General features: G+C 55.2%; 1 protein-coding gene across 3 annotated transcripts in view; it reads right to left on the reverse strand.

The window, feature by feature from the left end:
• The window catches only part of NXN (nucleoredoxin), a 203168-nt gene that overhangs the window by 7272 nt on the left and 174776 nt on the right, over nt 1–21120 (reverse strand). For all 3 annotated transcript variants that reach the window (XM_017865182.1, XM_017865022.1, XM_017865110.1), the window contains exons 2-7: nt 19506–19623; nt 17538–17671; nt 16251–16351; nt 13588–13694; nt 2120–2299; nt 696–820 (exon numbers count right to left, since the gene is read on the reverse strand). In XM_017865182.1, coding sequence (XP_017720671.1) covers nt 696–820; nt 2120–2299; nt 13588–13694; nt 16251–16351; nt 17538–17671; nt 19506–19623 — 765 coding nt within the window. The remainder of the gene's footprint in view (nt 1–695; nt 821–2119; nt 2300–13587; nt 13695–16250; nt 16352–17537; nt 17672–19505; nt 19624–21120) is intronic.

Below are 21120 nucleotides of genomic sequence, written 5' to 3' on the forward strand. Positions count from 1 at the left end.
GGGAGGGGAGGGGAGGGGAGGGGAGGCAGCAGCGCAGGTGTGGAAGAGACTCCCGGCTGGAGGAACTCAAGACCGAGAGCCTGCACCTGCGCTGAGTCGCGGAGACGCCCCTGTCTGCAGGGTGCAGGGCACAGGGTCCCACGCCCCGGATAACGGGGCACCTGCGGGAGGGTGCTCTGCTGAGAGCCCCACTTTCTCACCCTGTGAAGTCTCCTGCTTGGTCCAGCCCTGCTGGAGACCTCAAGGGACAGTCTGGGTGAAACAGACAGGGAGCGGCAGCAATTTCCAACCTCAGCCCTCACCGGGCCGGCTGGGTGACCGCGGGTACACGTGGTAGCCCCAGCCAGGATCCCGCGGATGAGATCGGCCCACTGCAGCCAGCGCGGAGGCACCAACCCAGCGTTTTGTAAAGCGTCAAGGGCCTGGTCGTGGTCCAGCCCCGAGGGAGTAGGTGTGGATCGCTCCCGGGAAGCTCGGGTGGGAAGCAGCCCCCAGCTCTTCCCCTGCGGACCTGAGGCTGCCGAGCGGGGACGGCCAGAGGAAGCAGCAGGGGAGGAAATGGTTTCCCACGGCGAATGGCCACCTCTTTTGCCACGTTTGTCTCCGGGGCACCGGCGGCCCTGGGGCCAGGACCCCTCATGTGCCCGAAGTCCCGCTGATCCAGGCCTGGGGACCCAGCCTCTCCCCGCACTCACCTCCCCGGCTACGAAGAACAGAAGCGGCGCCTCCTCCTCTTTGGCTTTGTACTTGGCAATGATTTTCTCAGCTATCGGCTGAATCAGCTGCTTGGCTGCCTCGGACTCTCCGTCATCCTCAGAATCTGTGATTGGCGTCGGGGGGAGAAACACTGGCTTGTCACACAGAGCGGCACCCGCGGAGGGGGCCTGAGCTGCAGAAACGCCCGCCTGAGCAGCCCCTGAATGGACACGAACTTCCTTCCTGCACACACGGGTGTGAAGCTCCCAGAGCTCGCCTGCACCAGGCTCGCCACGAGGAACCCACCTCACCGAGCAGCTCTGGGGCCCCAGGTAGAGAGTCTCTCCACTGCATTCCTCACAAACCCGCCCGCCAGGCTGAGCTTCCCCTAAGCCAGGACCTGAGGCACCTGCTAGTTTCTCTCAGCCACAGAATGAGAAGCCACAACCTCCGACCTCCAACTTCTAGTGAAACTGGTGGTGACAGGGAGGGGTGAGGACTGTGGTCTGGTCAGTGGCTTTATTTTTGGTTTTTTTGAGACAGAGTCTCGCTCTGTTGCCCAGGCTGGAGTGCAGCGGTGCCATATGGGCTCACTGCAACCTCCGCCTCCCGGGTTCAAGTGATTCTCCTGCCTCAGCCTCCCAAGTAGCTGGGATTACAGACATGCGCCACTGCACCTGGCTAATTGTTTTGTATTTTTAGTAGAGACAGCGTTTCACTATTTTGGTCAGCCTGGTCTCAAACTCCTGACCCCAGGTGATCCACCCGCCTTGACCTCCCAAAATGCTGGGATTACAGGCGTGAGCCACCACGCCCAGCCTCGCACAGTAATTCTGAGTTGTTGGAGGGGAGCCGTAAGTCCAAGGCAGAGGGCCAGGTTTTGCAAAAGGAACCAGGGTCACCCCACCAAACTGCAGGGAGCCTGGCGTGGATGTGCCTGTGTCCTCCTGGCCCAGCTGGGCAGTCACCCTTGGAGCACAGAGTGGGTGAGACGGGAGATGGGGAGGTGCAGGCGAGGGCAAAGGAGCCAGGGCAGCCACGGGGCGGAAGCAGCTCATCCGAGCACAGAGGACCTGCAGAAGCAGCCTTAGTGAGCCTTGGCCAGAGGGGCCCAGCCCCTGGCAGCTGCTGTGTGTGCAACCCGCCCCTTTCCAACAATGGGTCTGCGCATGGGGTCCCGAGGGCATCCTCGGCCTGACCTGTTCTGCCCAGCTGGCAGCTGGGGAGCAGCTAGGAGGGAAAGTGCAGCTGCAGCTCCCACAGGGCCATGAATAAATCATCAGGGTCAAAAGCAAGGCTCCAGGGAGAGACAAAGGCCCAGGCTTGTACTGCTAGTGACAGAGAGAAGCTGCAGGGACAGGCTCCTCCCAAGTGAGGCCTCTCCTGTCCCGCCCCCACCCGGGCCCCCCGGTGAGCTTCGTACCTACAAAAAGGACGAGGCAGGGGCCCTCGTTGAGCTGCGTGGCGTTGGAGTCGGAGAGCTCCAGCACAGGTTTGGGGTGCCAGGGGAACTCCCGGCAGTCCTCGTCGTTCAGCACCTCCACCCGCCCCTGCCGCGTGATCACCTCGCCCTGCGGGTCCAGCACGATGAGCGTGGGGATGCCTGAGGGGAAGAGGGGGTGCTTGTGGGGGTGCCCGAGGGGAAGAGGAGGTGCTTGGCCACTGGCCTGGGAGATGCAGGGCCTGCCTGGCAGGAGGCTTGCGGAGTCCAGCCAGGGTCCCACTCGCCATGGAGGAGCCCACCGAGGACTTGGTCCAGGCTCACAATGAGGAGTCCAGGTCTGAAGTCACAAAACCTGGGGAGAATCCAGGCCTGGCCAGGCGGAGCCGTGGAACCCGCTCCGGTGGGCCTGTAACCTGTCACCTTCACATTTCAGGGCCTCAGCGTCCTCAGCTGCAACCTGATGAGGGTGGTGTTGTTCCTACCTTATTCTGCTATGGAAAGATCAATGAGTTCACGCGGTTAAAGAACTTACACAGTGTGGGAGGCTGAGGTGGACGGATCACTTGAGGTCAGGAGTTCGAGACCAGCCTGGCCAACATGGTGAAACCCTGTCTCTACTAAAAATACAAAAACTAGCTGGGCATGGTGGTACACGCCTGTAATCCCAGCCACTCGGGAGGATGAGCCAGGAGAATTGCTCGAACTTGGGAGGCAGAGGTTGCAGTGAGCCAAGATTGCAACACTGCCCTCCAGCCTGGGTGACAGAGCAAGACTCCCGTCTCTAAATAAATAAATAAATAAATAAGAACTTAGCACAGGGTCTTGGCATATTGGAGTCATCGCTCACTGCTGGCCTCCTAAAGAGATCCCAAAGACACAGAAGTCCCTCCCCAGCTGCAGGGGGTCAAACACGGAACAGGCGGTGCAGTGACCACACGGTGGACGTGCTGTGGCCACCGATGCGAGAGGAGGGGCCCTCGCCCGGCCACAGTGAGCGCAGGGCCAGTGTGGGAAGGAACCTGAGGCTGGCTGCACAGAGAGGAGGACAGCTGACTGCAGCCTCCGCCGCCTGCACCCCAGCCCCCTCCCTCCCCAGGGCTGGGGAAGAAAAGTAACAGAAAGCTTTCCTGCAAACCACAGGCAACCCCAACCAAAAAGCCTTCAGTGAAAACTCAGAGAAATCCCCACGGTGGTCATAGCTGCACGCGGGTTTTCCGCGTCTCTGTTCTTCTAGTCCACTCCCCGCAGCCTGTCCAGCCAGGGCTACGCACCCCTACCCACGGCCCACAGAGTCGGCCTGGGCCCCACCCTTCGGGGACCTTTGTCTCTCCATTGGCAGCCGCTCCCCCCACACACCCTGCACGTTCCAGACGCCTCCCCTCCTGGGCTGTCCAGAGCCTGAATTTTATGTGAAAGCCAGAACAATTTAATATTTATAGATTCCCAAGTATTCGGTCAGTAATTTGCTCTGCTGACATTTTCCTTCCCTGTCGGGGGGATGCCGAGGAACCAGACACGCGGCCCTCGTGTTTTGTACCCTGCTGCGGCCACCGGCACAGTGGGTGTGCCTGCCTCCGAAAAGAATCAATGAATCCATTATGTTCACACCTATGAGACGAAGTGGCTGTTTCAGGGAGCAGGTCCACAGAGAACGGGCTCTCGAGGACGGCCACTCCGACATCTCACACACACACACAAGCACAAGCACACACACACACACACACGCAAGCACAAGCGCACACACAGGACGCACACCCACATGCACACACACATGCACACGCACACGCACACACACACGCAGTCGGCTCTCGCTGGGGCTCCTCAGACGTGCTCAGCGTGGACAGCGCCCCTGAGGAGCTGCGTGTGCTGCCACACAAGAAACCCGGGCACTTCCAGCCACGTCCTCACGGCTGCATTTTATCCCACGAGGCTGGGGTCCACGCCAGGTGTGTCCATCCACGAGGCTTAGGGGCTGGTCTCGAGACAGCAGCCCAAAGGAAACCGGGTCCAGGGGCCGCCACAGGGACAGCTGGCCACACAGGAGCCCCTCCCGTCACCACACGCCCTTCTCAAAATCCCCCCGGCAAGGTCCTTCCCCAGAGTTGGTATGTTTCTGAGATCAGGCAGTGATGAGCACGGGGGTAAACCAGAGCCTCTGCTGCGTGTGCCCTGGCGTGGGACCCCTGCTGCCGCGATAACCCCGCGGCCGGCCCGCGTGTGCCCCGGCGTGGGACCCCTGCTGCTGCGATAAGCCCCGCGGCCAGCCTGCGTGTGCCCCGGTGTGGGATGCTGAGTGGGTCTGTGGAAGAGAAGCAGGCATGGGGGACTGAGAGGGAGGAGAAGCCAGTCTGAAGGCAAAGCTGCGCACTTCCCGCCTCAGCGCCTGGGGCTCTCCGAGGGTCTCCTCCAAGGGGCCTTCTTTGTGACCCTGGCTGCAGCCTCTTCTGAGTCCACGCCTGTGGGGCCCAGGACAGCAGGGCGAGGACACGGAGCCCCCACCTGGCTGCTGAGGAGCACTCAGCGGCTTCCCCCAAGGAACAGTTCCACCGGGATCACGCCTAAGAGCCTAAGACGAAGTATGCAGGGATGGGCCATGTTGGCCCGTGTGACTGTATAAACAGAAACCAGCTTGGGCCCCAGGAAGCCACTCGTTCTTGGCACCTGCACGGGGGAACCATCCGCGTCTGCTGTGCCAGGCCGCCTCCCCCTCGACTGGTCCTGATGAGCTTGGCCTACAGCCCCAACGAGTATGTACCCTCCAAAGATGAACTGGGGCGGGAAACGGAACTGGCTTCTGCGGCGCGTCTGCCCGCTGCTGGCACGGCAAAGATAGCTAACCCTCATCGCAGGCAGGGCGGGCAGTACCGGGATCCCCCTTACAGATGGTCAAGTGCCCCCCAAGGTCACCGAGCCAGGCAGTGGTTACACTGGGGACAGGAACTCCGATCTACCTGTTGCAGAAGCTGCTGCTCTTTCTGCCAGGCCATGGACACTGCTGGGGTTCTCACAGCACCTGGGATGGGGACTGTCTTAACCAGGACAGGGGAAGTCCTGTACCTGCAGCTTTCTGCACCACCCACCTCCCTCTGCTCCTGGGGGAGAAGGCTGAGACCACAGTCACCTCTTCCCTTTCTCCCACTTCAAACACTCCCGGTTCCACCAGCCCTTGAAGCAGGTTCTCCGAAATACAGGTTTTTTGTTTGTTTGTTTGTTTGTTTGTTTGACGGAGTCTCGCTCTGTTGCCCAGGCTGGAGTGCAGTGGTGCAATCTCAGCTCACTGCAACCTCCGCCTCCCGCGTTCAAGCAATTCTCCTGCCTCAGCCTCCCAAGTAGCTGGGACTACAGGCGCCCACCACCAAGTCTGGCTAATTTTTTCTATTTTTAGTAGAGATGGGGTTTCACTATATTGTCCAAGCTGGTCTCAAACTCCTGACCTCAGGTGATCCGCCCGCCTCAGCCTAACTGCTGGGATAACGGGCATGAACCACTGTGTCCAGCCACTATAAAATACTTTTTAGCAGAGTACCTGGTGTATTGATATTGTAAGTATTCCATAAGTATTGGCTATCAGTTTTTTTAATTTTTTTTTTTATTTTTGAGACAGAGTCTCACTCTGTCACCAGACTGGAGTGCAATGGTGTGATCTCGGCTCACTGCAAGCTCCACCTCCGGGGTTCAAGAGATTATCTTGCTTCAGCCTCCCCAGTCGCTGGGATTACAGGTACCACCACCACACCTGGCTAATTTTTTTATTTTTTGGTCGAGACGGGGTTTCGCCATGTTGGCCAGGCTAGTCTCAAACTCCTGACCTCACGTGATCCGCCCGCCTTGGCCTCCCAAAGTGCTGGGATTACAGGGGTGAGCCCCCGCGCCCAGCCATTATATTCTTTTAATCATCTCTAAACTGATGATTTGGCTCGTGAGAAGGCAGAGGTATGCAAAACTCGGAGCTTGCTCTAGTGAGATCAGCAGAGTCCTCTGTGCTGGGCTGGAGGAAGTTAGCTAAAGCGGCAGAAAGCAGAGACGCCGTCAAGACTGCAGTGAGGGCTGCGGCAACAGTGTGGTGTCTGCCAAGGGTGGGGCTGGCACACTTTTGCATCCCCCATCCCCAAGCTACACTCCTGGGTTTGGAACACGGACTCTAAGTTCCTAGAGAGGGCTCGGCCCCGAGTCCCCAGCTCTGCAACATGAGCAGAGCCCACAGACCCCTTTCACCATCTCCCCCAAACACACAGAAGAGCCAACTGCAGACTCTCCTCTCCGAGGAGGAGCCGACGTGCAAGTATTTAAAACTATCTCAAAGCCAGGTGCACTGAGATTGTCCCATGTTTTAGCCTGGTGCCTTTTCCACTGCCAACGAGACAGGGAGTTTGGAAGGAGGTGGGGGCTGGGGCAAGGAAGCTGAAGGGGTCCAGGTCCCTGGGAGGCAGAGAGGAGCGGGCAGGGCTGTGACGTAGCCTTGTCTGCATCTGGATGGCAACATGACCTGAGGCAGCCAGGACGAATTCCCCAAAGATTGCCAGGAGCTGGGAGGAGCAATGGAAGGAGAAGCAGGTCCTAGAACAGAAAGAGCTGGTGAGGACGCACCAGCAGGCAAACTATGACGCGATCATGCAAACAGTCCTTATGAAGAAGCAGTGACGTGGCAAATGTTTGCGCCACACTGTTTAGTAAAAACTGCGGAGTGCACAGTGCCGTGTGTACCTTACGAGTCTGTGAGTGCATACGCAGGTGGGCAGGAACCAAAGAGGACTCAGAAAAGTGAGAATGGTTGTGCTGCTGAGGCAGGAATGTAGGTGGGATGACAGCGAGATATCTATGTCTAATTAGGTTTTCTTTAACGGCATCCTATTTAGCGCATTAATATCAAATGAAAATCAGAACTGAAGGGCCGTGGGGGTGAGACGGGATGACAAATACCAACCAATGCCTGGGATCTATTGCTCGGACCCTTCCGTTCCTCCCTCCTCCCAGCTCCCCAAAAACATTCCCCTGCTTAGAGAGTTAAGAAAAGGAGCCGGGTGCGGTGGCTCCCGCCTGTAATCCCAGCACTTTGGGAGGCCGAGGCAGGAGGATCACCTGAGGTCAGGAGTTCGAGACCAGCCTGCCCAACATGGTGAAACCCCATCTCTACTAAAAATACAAAAATTAGCTGGGCATGGTGGTGTGCTCCTGTAATCCCAGCTACTTGGCAGGCGGAGACAGGAGAATTGCTTGAACCCGGGAGGCGGAGGTTGCAGTGAGCCGAGATCGCGCCATTGCACTCCAGCCTGGGCGACACAGCGAGACTCTGTCTCAAAAAAAAAAAAAAAAATTAAACAAAACACATAAGAAAGAACAGCAAAGCCACTCCGCAGGTCACGAGGTAGCCCCTCCTCTGGTGGAAACATACAATCTCCAAATGTTTCATTTTTATACAAACAGATTCTGCCTCAAATCCATTTTTTTGAAAGGGACAAAGGAAGAGAGTCAAGAAGGGAACGGGACGAAGAAGGAGGGAAGCAGAAGAGGAAGAAAGCAAAGGACAGGGAGAAGTCAGAACGGGAGGAGGAGGCACAGGAGGAAGGAGGAAAACAGAGAAGAGGATTCGAGGCTGGAGGAGAAAAGGGCCCTCACCCCGCCGCCCAGCACCAGGCTGACGCTGCCCACCAGCCACCTCTGGCTGCTCCTGCGTCTGCTCCAGGCCCTGCACAGCCCTCAGGCCGTCTGCCCTCCCCGAAGGTCGGGGCAAGGGAGCCAACCAGCCAGGGCCCCTGACCTAAGAGAGAAGGGCTGCAAGTCTCCCTACAAAGAGCGCCGTGGTCTCTGGCGGCCAAGGATTCCTCAGAAAACTGCTAACAGGGTCTGTCTTTTGCCAGGTGTGTCGACAACGGTCTCCTTAGAAAAGGAATTTTCAGCAGCGCCCACGGCTGCACATTCCCCAGGCCACATAAAGCTCTGGGAGGGGAGGGCCCCAGCACTCTGGAAGTCAGTTATTCCCACGAGACCAGGAGGTAGGGGGACGCCGAATGCCAGGTCCTTGGTGAGCTCGGTGGTCCTGTGGAGAGGGTCACACAGCCCAGCTCAGCCCAGGGCACCAAAGGCAGCCAGTGGCCAGCCTGTTGGCAGCAGGGGGACTTTTGGCCAGGCCGGCCTGGGGGGCAAACTCATCATCAAGGCTATGGCAGAGGCTGCCACCCTGTCAGATGGGCAGCTCAAGGGTATACAGCCTCGAGGCCCCAATTCCCTCACCCGTACCGCCCCCCAGATGCCTCAAAACACTGGCAGCATTTGGCAGGCCTCCTTCACTCAGCAGGTGATTCTTAAAACCCCAAGATGCTTGCAGGACCTCGGGTTGCTGGGTTACCCATTTCTGCTTCTTTTATTTTGGAGACAGAGTCTCGCTCTGTCGCCCAGGCTGGAGTGCAGTGGCGCGATCTCGGCTCACTGCAAGCTCCGCCTCCCGGGTTCAAGCGTTTCTCCTGCCTCAGCCTCTCAAGTAGCTGGAATTACAGGTGCCTGCCACTGTGCCCGGCTAATATTTTATTTTTAGTAGAGATAGGGTCTTCACCATGTTTGCCAGACTGGTCTTGAACTCCTGACTTCGTGATCCACCCGCCTTGGCCTCTCGAAGTGCTGGGATTACAGGCGTGAACCACCACGCGTGGCCTGGGTTACCCATTTTCACCCGAGCCTGTCAGGAGAACACTCTGCCCTTATGTGACTCAATCCACAAAATGACCAGCAGTTTAAGCCACTGCCCCAGTGTGAGTCCAAAGACGGGCCAGGTGGAGGCAGCTCCCTTTGGTGATGGCAGGGGAGGTACCTGGCACTGGTCTGTGGAAGAACCTTCATCCAAACTCTTCAGCGGGAGAGAAACAAGTGAGATAGGACTGAGACCCCAGGGCACACAGTCAAAGAGGGAGCAGGACATCCCCAGAGATGGCCCCACAGGACGTGCAGACCAGACACTCCAACAGCCAGGACCCTGCAGAGCGAGTGTGAGTGTGTGCGAGTCTGTGTCTGCGAGCATGTGTGAGGGTGCAAGTGTGCATGTGTGTGAGCGTGGGGGTGTGTGTGAGTGTAGGTGTGCGTGCGAGTGTAGGTGTGCGTGTAGGTGTGTGTGTGTGTACGTGTGTGAGTGTAGGTGTGTGTGCGAGTGTAGGTGTGCGTGTAGGTGTGTCAGTGTAGGTGTGCGTGTGTAGGTGTGTGTGTGCCAGTGTAGGTGTGCGTGTGTAGGTGTGTGTGTAGGTGTGCGAGTGTAGGTGTGTGTGCGAGTGTAGGTACGCGTGTGTGTAGGTATGTGAGTGTAGGTGTGTGTGTGTAGGTGTGCGAGTGTAGTGTGTGTGCGAGTGTAGGTTGCGTGTAGGTTGCGTGTAGGTGTGTGTGTTAGTGGAGGTGTGTGTGTAGGTGTGCGAGTGTAGGTGTGCGTGTGTAGGTGTGTGTGCGCGAGTGTAGGTGTGCGTGTGTGTAGGTGTGCGAGTGTAGGTGTGCGAGTGTAGGTGTGTGAGTGTAGGGGTGTGTGTAGGTGTGTGTGTGTGTACGTGTGTAGGTGTGTGTACGTGTGTGTGTCGGTGTGTGTCGGTGTGTGTAGGTGTGTGTGTGCGAGTGTAGGTGTATGTGTAGGTGTGCGAGTGTAGGTGTGTAGGTGTGTGTAGGTGTGTGTAGGGAGTGTAGGTGTGTGTAGGTGTGTGTGTAGGTGTGTGAGTGTAGGTGTGCGAGTGTAGGTGTGTGTGTGCGAGTGTAGGTGTGCATGTGTGTGTGTAGGTGTGCATGTGTGTGTGTAGGTGTGTGTAGGTGAGTGTAGGTGTGCGTGTAGGTGTGTGTAGGTGTGTGTGTGTGCCCGTGAGTGTAGGTATGTGTGTGAGTATGTGTGTGTGAATGACCGTGTGTGTGTGCATGTACGTGTGTTCACATACCTAGAACATGTCCGTTGAATGAGACTGGAAGCTGTAACCACGGAATCATATAAAAGTTCAGAAGTACTCAGAATTCAATAAAAAATACTGGTCAGAGTTTTGTGATGCTACGAAGCTTATGAACGAACGCACAGTTCCTTCAAGTTCAAAGGTGTTTTGGCCCAGCCTGGCCACATTTAAATATCCTCAGAGGCAAAGAAAGGCAAACTCCCATTGAGGGATGGTGCGGTTTCGGGAGGGCTGCCGGCTGCTGAGACCAGAGAGAAGCCAGAACTGATTTACCAGTGAAACCAGGGCTGAGCGAGAGGCTCTGAAGGAGAAACAGCCCCTGGCTTGGAGGGCAAGGACACAGGGCACCACAAACAAGCCATTGACGCAGACTGAATGCTGGACGTGGGGCTCAGCCTAACCTCGAGGCACTGAGAAGACGCTTCCAAAATGATATCCCTGGAATGATACAATGATTTCCTTCATACGTGAGCATCTTTCAAACCTAGGAAGATCTGGAATTAAGTTTAGAAATATGAATCAAACTCGTGCCACTGACGTTTTGTGTGTCAATAAGTGCAATTTGAATAAAAACAAATTCAGTATTTGTTTTTGTTTAAGAGACTATGGCTGGCTGGGCGCGGTGGCTCATGCCTGTAATCCCAGCACTTTGGGAGGCTGTGGTGGGCAGATCACCTGAAGTCAGGAGTTTGAGACCAGCCTGCCCAACATGGTGAAACCCCGTCTCTACTAAAAATACAAAAATTAGCCAGGTGTGGTGGCAGGTGCCTGTAATCCCAGCTACTCGGGAGGCTGAGGCAGGAGGATGGCTTGAACCCGGAAGGCAGAGGTTACAGTGAGCAGAGATTGTGCCAATGTACTCCAGCCTCCAGGTGACAGAGCAAGACTATCTCAAAAAAAAAAAAAAAAAAAAAAAAGAGCTGAGCACAGTGGCTCACGCCTGTAATCGCAGCACTTTGGGAGGCTCAGACGGGTGGATCACCTGAGGTCAGGAGTTCGAGACCAGCCTGGACAACATGGTGAAACCCCATCTCTACTAAAATACAAAATCAGCCCGACGTGGTAGCGTGCACCTGTAATCTCCAGCTACTCAGGTGGCTGAGGCAGGAGAATCGCTAAAACCTGGGAGGCGGCAGGTTGCAGTGAGCCGAGATCGTGCCACTGCACTCCTAGCCTGGGCAACAGAGCAGACTCCGTCTCAAAAAAAAAAAAAAAAAAGAAAGGACAGAACTTAAGATTAGAAAGTAGAGATCTTGGGGGCCAGGCAGCTGTGGCTCACACCTGTAATCCCCAGCACTTTGGGAGGACCGAGGCGGGCCGAGATCATGAGTCAGGAGATCAAGACCATCCTGGTAACTCAGTGAAACCTTGTCTCTACTAAAAAAAAAAATACACACAAAAAATCAGCTGGGCGTGGTGGGGGCGCCTGTAGTCCCAGCTACTCGGGAGGCTGAAGGCAGGAGAATGGCGTGAACCCAGGTGGCGAGCTTGCATGTGAGCCAAGATCCGGCCACTGCACTCACACGCCCGGGCGACAAGTAAGACTCATCTCAAAACCAAAAAAAGAAAAAAGAAAGTAGGGATCTTGGAAGGCCAAGGCAAAGCGAGGACCTGCTTAGGCCCAGGAGTTGCGAGATCCGCTATGCAACACAGTGAGACCTCTGTCACTGACAAAGTCTTCTAAAATCAGGCCTCGCCAAGTGGTAGAAAGGCCCTGAGGTGGGGAGGACCTGGCTTGAGCCCAGGAGTTTTTGGAGTGCCAGTAAGCCGTGATGCGCCATTGAAACTCCATCCTGGGTGACCGACTGAGACAAAAGGGAAAAAAATGTAGGTGATGATACCGCTACACAAGGACTTACTGAGTCAATGGTACCCAAGGATGAAAGAGGGAGTGCTTCAGGGCATGAAGAGAAACACTGAGGGAATTCGGGGCAGCCGTCCGTGTTTCCCTCTCACGCAGGCCTGCCTGAGGAGAGGCCTGGAAGAGGAGCAGGGAAAAGGATGAGAACCAAATAGTGAGGTGCGATGGTCATGGGGACTCTGCCAGCCCCACCTCCACATCCACTCGTATTGCCTGAGAGGGCTTCACAAAGGCCTATTCTTGGTGATTCTCCCCAGAACAGGCTGTGGATTTTTCTTCTATTTTGGCGGTCTGGAGGGCCAGTCGGATGCAGTGATCTGCCTGAACTTGACTTGTGAGTAACAGTGCTGCTGACCGGTTGAGATCAACATGAAATGCTGCCCAGAAAGTAACACACCAGAAAGGCAGACTCCTCCGGCACGCGGACCTGCACACTCCCCGTCACCAAAAATGGCAGTGAGCAGGAGAGACAGTCAGGGACAAGGGACATGAGCGGAGGGTAGGGAGGAGGGGCAGAAAGCTGCCCAGAACCAAACGATCCATCCTCACCCACAGGCAGGCCATCTGAGACCTGACACGGGCAGTGGCAGCCCCAAGCCCGTCTGCGGCCCTGACAGGACCGCGTGTGTCAATTGTGTACATCAGAAGTATCAGGTGAACAGGCTGGGTGCGGCGGCTCATGTCTGTGAATCCAGCACTTTTGGGAGGCTGAGGCGGGAGGATCACCTGAGGTCAGGAGTTCAAGACCAGCCTGAAATTTGGTGAAAACTTCATCTCTACTAAAATATACAAAAATTAAGCCAGGATGTGGTGGCGGGATGCCTGTAATTCAGTTACTGGGGAGGTCGAGGCAGGGAATCGCTTGAACCTGGGAAGCGGAGGCTGCAGTGAAGCTGAGATATGCCCATTGCACTGCAGCCTGGGCAACAGAGCAAGACTCTGTCTCAAAAAAAAAAAAAAAAAAAAAAAAAAATAATTTAAAGAAGTATCAGTGAATGACCTGCCTCTGGGATTTCTCTTCCAGTCTAGCTTACATGTCACTACCGCATTGATCTCCCCTTAATCAAATGCCCACGTCATTTGGGAGGCTGTGCTCCATGTCCCAGTCATATCAGAATCCACACGCTGGGCAGTGAGAAGCAGCTGTCTTACTAAGACAGTATTTAGTATGATTATTATTATTATTTTTTATTTTTATTTTTTTGAGACGGAGTCTCACTCTGTCACCCAGGCTGGAGTGCAGAGGCGCGATCTCAGCTCACTGCAAGCTCCGCCTCCTGGGTTTACGCGATTCTCCTGCCTCAGCCTCCCGAGTAGCTGGGACTACAGGCGCCCGCCACCACGCCCGTCTAATTTTTGTATTTTTAGTAGAGACGGGGTTTCTCCATGTTGTCCAGACTGGTCTTGAATTCCTGACCTCAGGTGATCCGCCTGCCTCAGCCTCCCAAAGTCTTGGGATTACAGGCGTGAGCGGCCGCACCCAGACTGACAATACTTATTTTTAAAAAATGGATTAGAATTCACACCAGGAAAATTCTACACTGTGGAGAAACATGAGAGGAACATGAACATTCATGGAAAAAATGATGCCTTTCTTCTTAGAGGAAAGCCAAAGGCACGGTGGGCCCAGGCGAGCAGGTTCTCAGGAGCCGCACGGAGCCGGGGCCTGGAGCACCTACCCTGAATTCCGTACAGCCGGTTGAGGCGTGACCGCCGGGCCTCGTCAGTGTAGGGGACGGCGAGCCAGGGCATCTCACTGAAGTACTGTTTGAAGGACTCCTCCGACCTGCAGAGAGACACACGCGGTGAGCACGGCTCAGCGTCCCCACTGCACCACTGCCAAATCCGCCCACCTGTACCGAGTTCTGCCCAGGGAGTCGGCGGAAGCCGGGGTTTCCAGGACTGTGCTTCTCAGGCCGCCGGCTGTGGGAGTGTGTTCTTCTACCCAGGCTGGGGTCCACTACGAAGCAAATGCCTCCACACAGCAGGCGGGTCCCAGCTCAGACGCCAGCCCACTTCGGCTGCTCCCATCCGAGCAACGTAACTCAAGTCCGGCTTTCCACTTCTCAGCACAGACAGGTCTTTCCTGCTTCAGGAGCTTAGATGTGCACAGTCACTGCATACCCGCGGGAGTTCTAATTTGTGCATGGAACAGTGACTTATATGGGACCACAAATTTAAACCAACCATATACCTTTGATTCCACATGTAAAAAACCCTAGGAAAGGCACATCTACTCAAGCGGCAGAAGCGGATCAGGGGTTTCCTGGGGCTGGGTTTATGGGAGGAGACGGACCCAAGGAACCTACAGTGTGATGAAAATGTTCCGGCTCTTGTCTGTGGTGATGGTGGTTACATGGTACGTACATTGGTCAGCTGAACTGTGTACCTTAAATGCATGCATTTTATCATGTATACATTATGATTCAATAAAGTTGATGCTTAAAAATTTAAAAAAGTAACTGTGGCCAGGCACAGTGGCTCGCACCTGCAATCCCAGCACTTTGGGAGGCCGAGGCAGGTGGATCACGAGGTCAGAAGATCGAGACCATCCTGACTGACATGGTGAAACCCCGTCTGTACTAAAAATGTAAAAAAAATTAGCCGGGCATGGTGGCGGGTGCCTATAGTCCCAGCTGCTCAGGAGGCTGAGGCAGGAGAATGGTGTGAACCCAGGAGGCAGAAGTTGCAGTAAGCCAAGATCGCGCCACTGCACTCCAGCCTGGGCGACAGAGCAAGACTCCATCTCAAAAAAAAAAAAAACAGTGACTGTGGCCAGGCACAGTGGCTCACACCTGTAATCCCAGCAGTTTGGGAGGCCGAGGCGGGCGGATTACTTAAGCCCTAGAGTTCACGACCAGCCTGGGCAACATGGCAAAAGCCCATCTCTACTAAAAGTACAAAAATTAGCCAGGTGTGGTGGCAGGTGCCTATAATCCCAGCTGCTCAGGGGTTGAGGTGAGAGGATCACTTGAACCCGGGAGGCGGAGCTTGCAGTGAGCCGAGATCGCACCACTACACTCCAGCCTGGGAGACAGAGCGAGACTCCGTCTCAAAAAAAAAACCAAAAAAACCCTGGTTGCTGCCCCTGGAATGGCTTCATGCTGAAACGGGGAACTGTGACATGGCAGATACAACAATGTGCAAAGTGCCCTCCGTGTGCTGGCATCTCGGATCCTTTTGCGGACACGAACGTAAGCAGTAGAGGCCTCTGGTGACTCAGTCTAAACTGGGGCCGGAGTTTTGAGGTGAAGGAGGCTCACTGATAAGTGAGGCCTTAGAGAGGGCAAGAAGCAGAGGAATCTGAGGCTCAGAGGAGCTGACTGACTCCGGGAAGAATGTCTGTTTTGTGATTCCTTATCCATGTGTATCTGTGTGCATTCAAATAGCACCAGACACAGCATATGGCCAGAGCTGAGAAAAGAGCCATCCGGCCCAGCGCAGTGGCTCACGCCTGTAATCCCAGCGCTTTGGGAGTCCAAGGCACGTGGATCACAAGGTCAGGAGATCAAGACCATTCTGGCTAACATGGTGAAACCCCATCTCTACTAAAAAAAAAAAATACAAAAAATTAGCCAGACATCGTGGCACGTACCTGTAGTCCCAGCTACTCGGGAGGCTGAGGCCAGAGAATGGCGTGAACCCAGGAGGCGGAGCTTGCAGTAAGCTGAGATTGCACCACTGCACCCCACCCTGGGTGACAGAGCAAGACTCCGTCTCAAAAAAAAAACCAAAAAACAAAAAACGGCCATCATGTCAAGACAGGTGTCTGATTACATTTGTCTCTGGCTCATTTCCATTCTCCTCCCCCTTCCCTCTCTCTTCACCACAATCTGAAAAGCTGAGCAAATCAGAAAATACGTCCTAATCTCAAACAACCCTGACTTGGGACATCCCCCAGTATTTACAGCAAGAAGAGGTTTTCTTCAGCTCCCCTTCAGACAAAGGAGTAAACGTGGCCGGGTGTGGTGGCTCACGCCTGTAATCCCAGCACTTTGGGAGGCCGACGTGAGCAGATCATGAGGTCGAGTTTGAGACCATCTTGGCCAACATGGTGAAATCCCATCTCCACTAAAAATACAAAAATTAGCCGGGCGTGGTGGCGGGCGCCTGTAGTCCCAGCTACTTGAAAGGCTGAGGCCGGAAAACCACTCAATCCTACTTGGGAGGATGAGGCAGGAGAATCGCTTGAACCCAGGAGGTGGAGGTTGCAGGAAGTCGAGATCCAGCCACTGTACTCCAGCCTGGGTGACAGAGTGAGACTCCATCTCCGAAAAAAAAAAAAAAAAAGGATGTCAGCTACCTACAGAAAAGGGGCCCAGCACTTCACGGCACGACTGACCTGTCTGCACTAACGAAGATGATCTCGAAGCTCTGGCCGGCCTCCTTGATCTTCCGGTAGGACTCCACCAGGACCCGGGTGAGGCTTCGGCAGGGCGGACACTGAAAGACAGGACAGCAAGACCTCCTGGGTGACGCTGCTTCTCCACTTTCCAGTCACTCACCCTCCGAGGCCGGGTTAGCAGGACTCAAGCAGGATTGGGACAGCAAAATCCCGTTCATGAAAGGGGTGGAAATGAGATGGGTGTGGTGGCTACCGGGGAGGCTGAGGCCGGAAGATCGCATGAGCCCAGGAATTTGAGGCCAGCCTGGGCAACACAGCAAGACCTAGTCCACTGAATGAATGAGGCAAAAATAAACTTGCCTTTCTTAAGGGTGAGCATCCGGCACAAGCACCCGCATTGTCCCTACGCAGTGCGCGAGCAGGTAGCATGAACTCATCCACATGGATTGAGAGAAATATCCAGGCCGGGCGCTGTGGCTCATGCCTGTAACCCCAGCACTTTGGGAGGCCAAGGTGGGCAGATCACCTGAGGTTAGGAGTTCGAGACCAGCCTGACCAACATGGAGAAACTCCGTCTCTACTAAAAAAAAAAAAAATTAGCCGGGCGTGGTGGCCTGTAATCCCAGCTACTTGAAAGGCCGTGGCCGGAGAATCACTTGAACCCGGGAGGTGGAGGGTGCAGTGAGCTGAGATCACACCACTGCACTCCAGCCTGGGCGACAGAGCAAGACACTGTCTCCAAAAAAAAAAAACAAAAAAAAACAGAGGGCAGAGGGCCAGACACGATGGTTCACACCTGTAATCCCAGCACTTTGGGAGGCCGAGGTGGGAAGATCACCTGAGGTCAGGAGTTCGAGACCAGCCTGACCAACATGGCAAAACCCTGTCTCTATTAAAAATACAAAAATTAGCCAGGTGTGGTGGTGGGCACCTGTAATCCCAGCGACTTGGGAGGCTGAGGCAGGAGAATCGTTTGAACCCAGGAGGCAGGAGGTTGCAGTGAACCAAGATCGCGCCACTGCACTCCAGCCTGGGCAACAGAGCAAAACTCTGTCTCAGAATAAAAAAAAGAGGACTATCGTTATAGATCAAAGAAGTCATTTCTTGCTGCTTTTTCCATTCACAATCACAAGCACTCTTCAAGCAGGACTCGGGCACAGGAAAAGATCACAGGGCCGGGAAATTCCTGCCTGTGCATCTCACCCCCACACGCCAACCACAGCTGGGCTTGCTGGGCACATCCCTGCTTCCTTCTGTCTGAGCCACAGGCGGCCAAACACTCACCCAGTGTGCGGAGAAGTAGACGCCCACGTGAGACCCCTCCAGGCTGCTGCTCTCCAGGGACTGCCCGTTATTTCGAAGCAAGGGCCCTGCGATGACTTCCCGGAAGGGTTTAGGCCCCCAGGGGAACTCCAGACCTGAAAGAGAAAACAGACGGTCAAAGAGGGGTAAGACTCTTCTTGATGGCCTGGGACCCAGGAGGCCTCAGAGCGGCAGGCGTGACACCTTCATCATCAAACAGCGCTTGTGAACATACCCACAGCATCTGCAGCTAACACAGGAATCAAAGTACAGCCAGTACCTGCCCTCCAGGCAGTGGTTCCCAAACCTGGATGGTCACAAGGTCTGTCTTCCGGGGGCTTTTGAAAAGTACGAATGCCCAGGCCACATCCTGAGGCTGGAGACGGAGGAGCAACGCAAGGATGTACATGCAAAACGAAACAGGTTCCCCAGGTAACTGACGAGGGGCTCATTGCCTCAGGGCCTCAGGAATCAATACCCAGGGTTGTGGATTATCCTGGGAATGATACCCAGGATTGTGGATTCAATCCCAGCCGCCACATCCCAGTGGCTGTCAGGTCTGATTGTATTTGGAATCAGCTCGGGAACTTAAAAATATCATGCTCCTGGGCCCCACGTCCAGAGATTCTGATTCGATTGCTCTTGATGGGCTCAGGGAACCAAGTGAGAATTTAAGTCTAACAAAAGAGTAAAACCCACCCAGCCCAGATGTTCCACGTTCTGAAAACACCTAAGCTCCAGGTAGGGGGAGTTGATAATATGCTTCCTGCTCAACTGAAGTGTTTTCTCACAGGGCGGTCCATGGACCCGCTGCCTCAAAGTCACCTGGCGGCCGGGGGCTGGGAAGGAGGAGCACAGGCTGGTTGAAAACGCAGGTGGTCGGGCCTCCCCAGAAACAAGAGGGATCTACAATGCTCTGGAGGTCGGGCTCAGGAATCCGCACGGGGGCCAGGCTCTGCAGCTCAGCCCCGCGATCCCTGCACTTTGGGAGGCCGAGGTGAGCAGACTACTTGAGCTCGAAAGTTTGAGACCAGCCTGGGCTGCCTAGAGAGACCCCACCTCTACAAATAATAGAACATTAGCTGGGTGTGCGGGTGCACGCCCGCAGTCCCAGCTACGTGAGAGGGTGAGTTGAACTCAGGAGGTCGAGGCTGCAGTGAACCATGATCATGCCACAGCACTCGGCCTGGGCGAGACAACAAGATACTGTCTCAAAAAAAAACAAGAAAAAAAAAGGAAAAGCTTCGCACTTGGTTCCACCATGCCCTGGATTTTTACTGAGGGCGATTCTTTGAGGGAGGTGGCATGTTCACTGGGAAAACGTGTGAGCAGGGCTGAAGCGTCTCACTGGATGGATGAAGTGAGGGGAGATCTCACAGCCTGTTCTCACTGCCAGAGGGAAGAAGGCCATGGCAACGGCCCTGAGAGGGGCCTGGAGGAGCACGGCCCACACGTGGCCGGCAAGACCAAGGCCTGCAGGGCGCGGCAGCTCTAAGCAACTAGGTGCACTCCCCGCCAAGGCCAGGAGAGTGACGCGGGGGGTTGGGACTTCGCTATGTCATATTTTAAAGAGGAAAAACCCCACTCAGCCTGCCTCTAACTGTGAAGGGGCAGCTGCCACGGACGCAGCACTAGAAGCCGGGGTCTGAGCTCTCCCTGCTTTCCCGCAGCCTCCGCGGCCCTCCGAGCAGGGCTTCTCTTGGCAGACTCCACCTCTTCTGGCCCATGAATGAAAGCTCCTAGGAGGGACATTCAGATCCCTGTAAAAATCTTAAAACCATGTCCTAGGAAATACTATGATTTCACCAAGACGACCTTCTCTAGCCACGTAAACCCACGTGTATCTATTTCACGAGTACTCTGTCAATGGTGGGGCGGCGATGAGGGCAGGGGCATGGAGGAGGAGCAGCTGGGTAACAAGAGGACCACATGCACGTGCTGAGGTTTTACCTTCTGGGTCATCTCGGATCACCAGCAGCCCGTTCCTGCACACAACCTTCCCGGTGGTGGCGTCAAGGAATATTAGCGATGGAATGTTGGAAATTCGGTATTTGTTCCAAAGTTTGAGCTGTATGAAGAAAAGTAAAAGAAGGTGGTGAAGTCCAGACCAGATTCATTGCAGAGTTCTTCTTGCAGAGTTCTTTTGAGCCCCTGAGGCCTGGAGGCTGGATGAACGGGCAAGCATTCAAGACACAGAAAAGAATAATGGATCCCAAGCAGGGCTGCTGGGCAAAGGGGCACGTTAACTACAATCCCACTGGCCCTTGGGGTCTGCACAGTTGCAGGGGACTCTGAGGTGGAGGCTGATGGAGGACCACACTCATCCTGGAGAGTACTACCCTTTTACGTCTCTAAAAATCACGAAGATGAAGACGGATTTCGCATCTTCACAACACGATCAGACCACCAGGTGGTTAAGGAAGGAAGGGAAGCTTTTCATGAGAGCCTCGCCACCTTGGCAGCAGGCAACAGCAGCCGCTCTCCATGGCCCCTTCCCACCAAGGGAGAAGAGACGGGTTTTCCAATAGAAGGCCACGTAGTTAAAATCTGCGCCCTCAGCCCTTCGCCAGGTCCCTGCACTTGAAATATCACAGTCGTCGTTATGTTCAGCCTGCAAAGCACGAGGCAAACAATGCCAGGGCCAACCCCAGCCAGCCCTCGGCTCTCGGAGCCGCATAAAACCTGCTTCAGTCTACGGCAGATTCTTGAGGTTGGCTGTGCACACGGTCGGACATCCAGGGTCTAAGACGAATGAAGCTGAGAACATGGGATGCAAGGTGCAGGACTGGAAGCCGAGCGTGGGCGGCCTCCTCTGTTCGCTCACTGCCGTCGGGGTGAACGCCATATGGGCAGGTGACTGGGTGCTCTAGACCTTCCCCGCCAAGCCCAAAAACCCACATAATTAAATGCGATGTTGGGGCCGGGCGCGGTGGCTCACGCCTGTAATCCCAGCACTTTGGGAGGCCAAGGCAGGAGGATCACCTGAGGTCAGGAGTTCAAGACCAGCCTGGGCAATATGGTGAAACCCTGTCTCTACTTAAAATACAAAAATTAGCTGGGCGTGGTGGTGGGCGCCTGTAATCCCGGCTACTCAGGAAGATGAGGCGGGAGAATCGTTTGAACCTCGGAGGTGGAGGTTGCAGTAAGTTGAGATCATGCCACTGCACTCCAGCCTGGCTGACAGAGCGAGACTCGTCTCAAAAAAAATAAATAAATGCATTGTTGGGCTAGCAATGTACCTCCAGAAAAGACAGAAACAGGGAAGCTGCAGGGTGCCCCACCATTTAGGCCACTCAGCTGTGAGCTTCCCTGCTTAGGGCCTTGAGGGTCTCTGGAGGAAGGCTGGGCCATCGGGCAGAACAGGGCAAGCATGTGACGCAGGAAAGCAGGCGTGAGAAGGCGGCAGCAGAGAGAAGAACAGAGAGAAGACGGCAGTGCGTGGTGAGACAAGGATTGTCCGGAGTCCCATCCCAGGCAGTGAGGGGGAGTGCAGGGGATCTGCCATGCAATGCTGGGCTTCCCTGTCTGTGGAGACCTGTATCTTGGCAGGAAGGGGTGCGGGGAC

The sequence above is a fragment of the Rhinopithecus bieti genome, unplaced genomic scaffold (genome assembly GCF_001698545.2).
Source record: "Rhinopithecus bieti isolate Rb0 unplaced genomic scaffold, ASM169854v2 scaffold_22, whole genome shotgun sequence".
Classification (NCBI taxonomy): domain Eukaryota; kingdom Metazoa; phylum Chordata; class Mammalia; order Primates; family Cercopithecidae; genus Rhinopithecus; species Rhinopithecus bieti.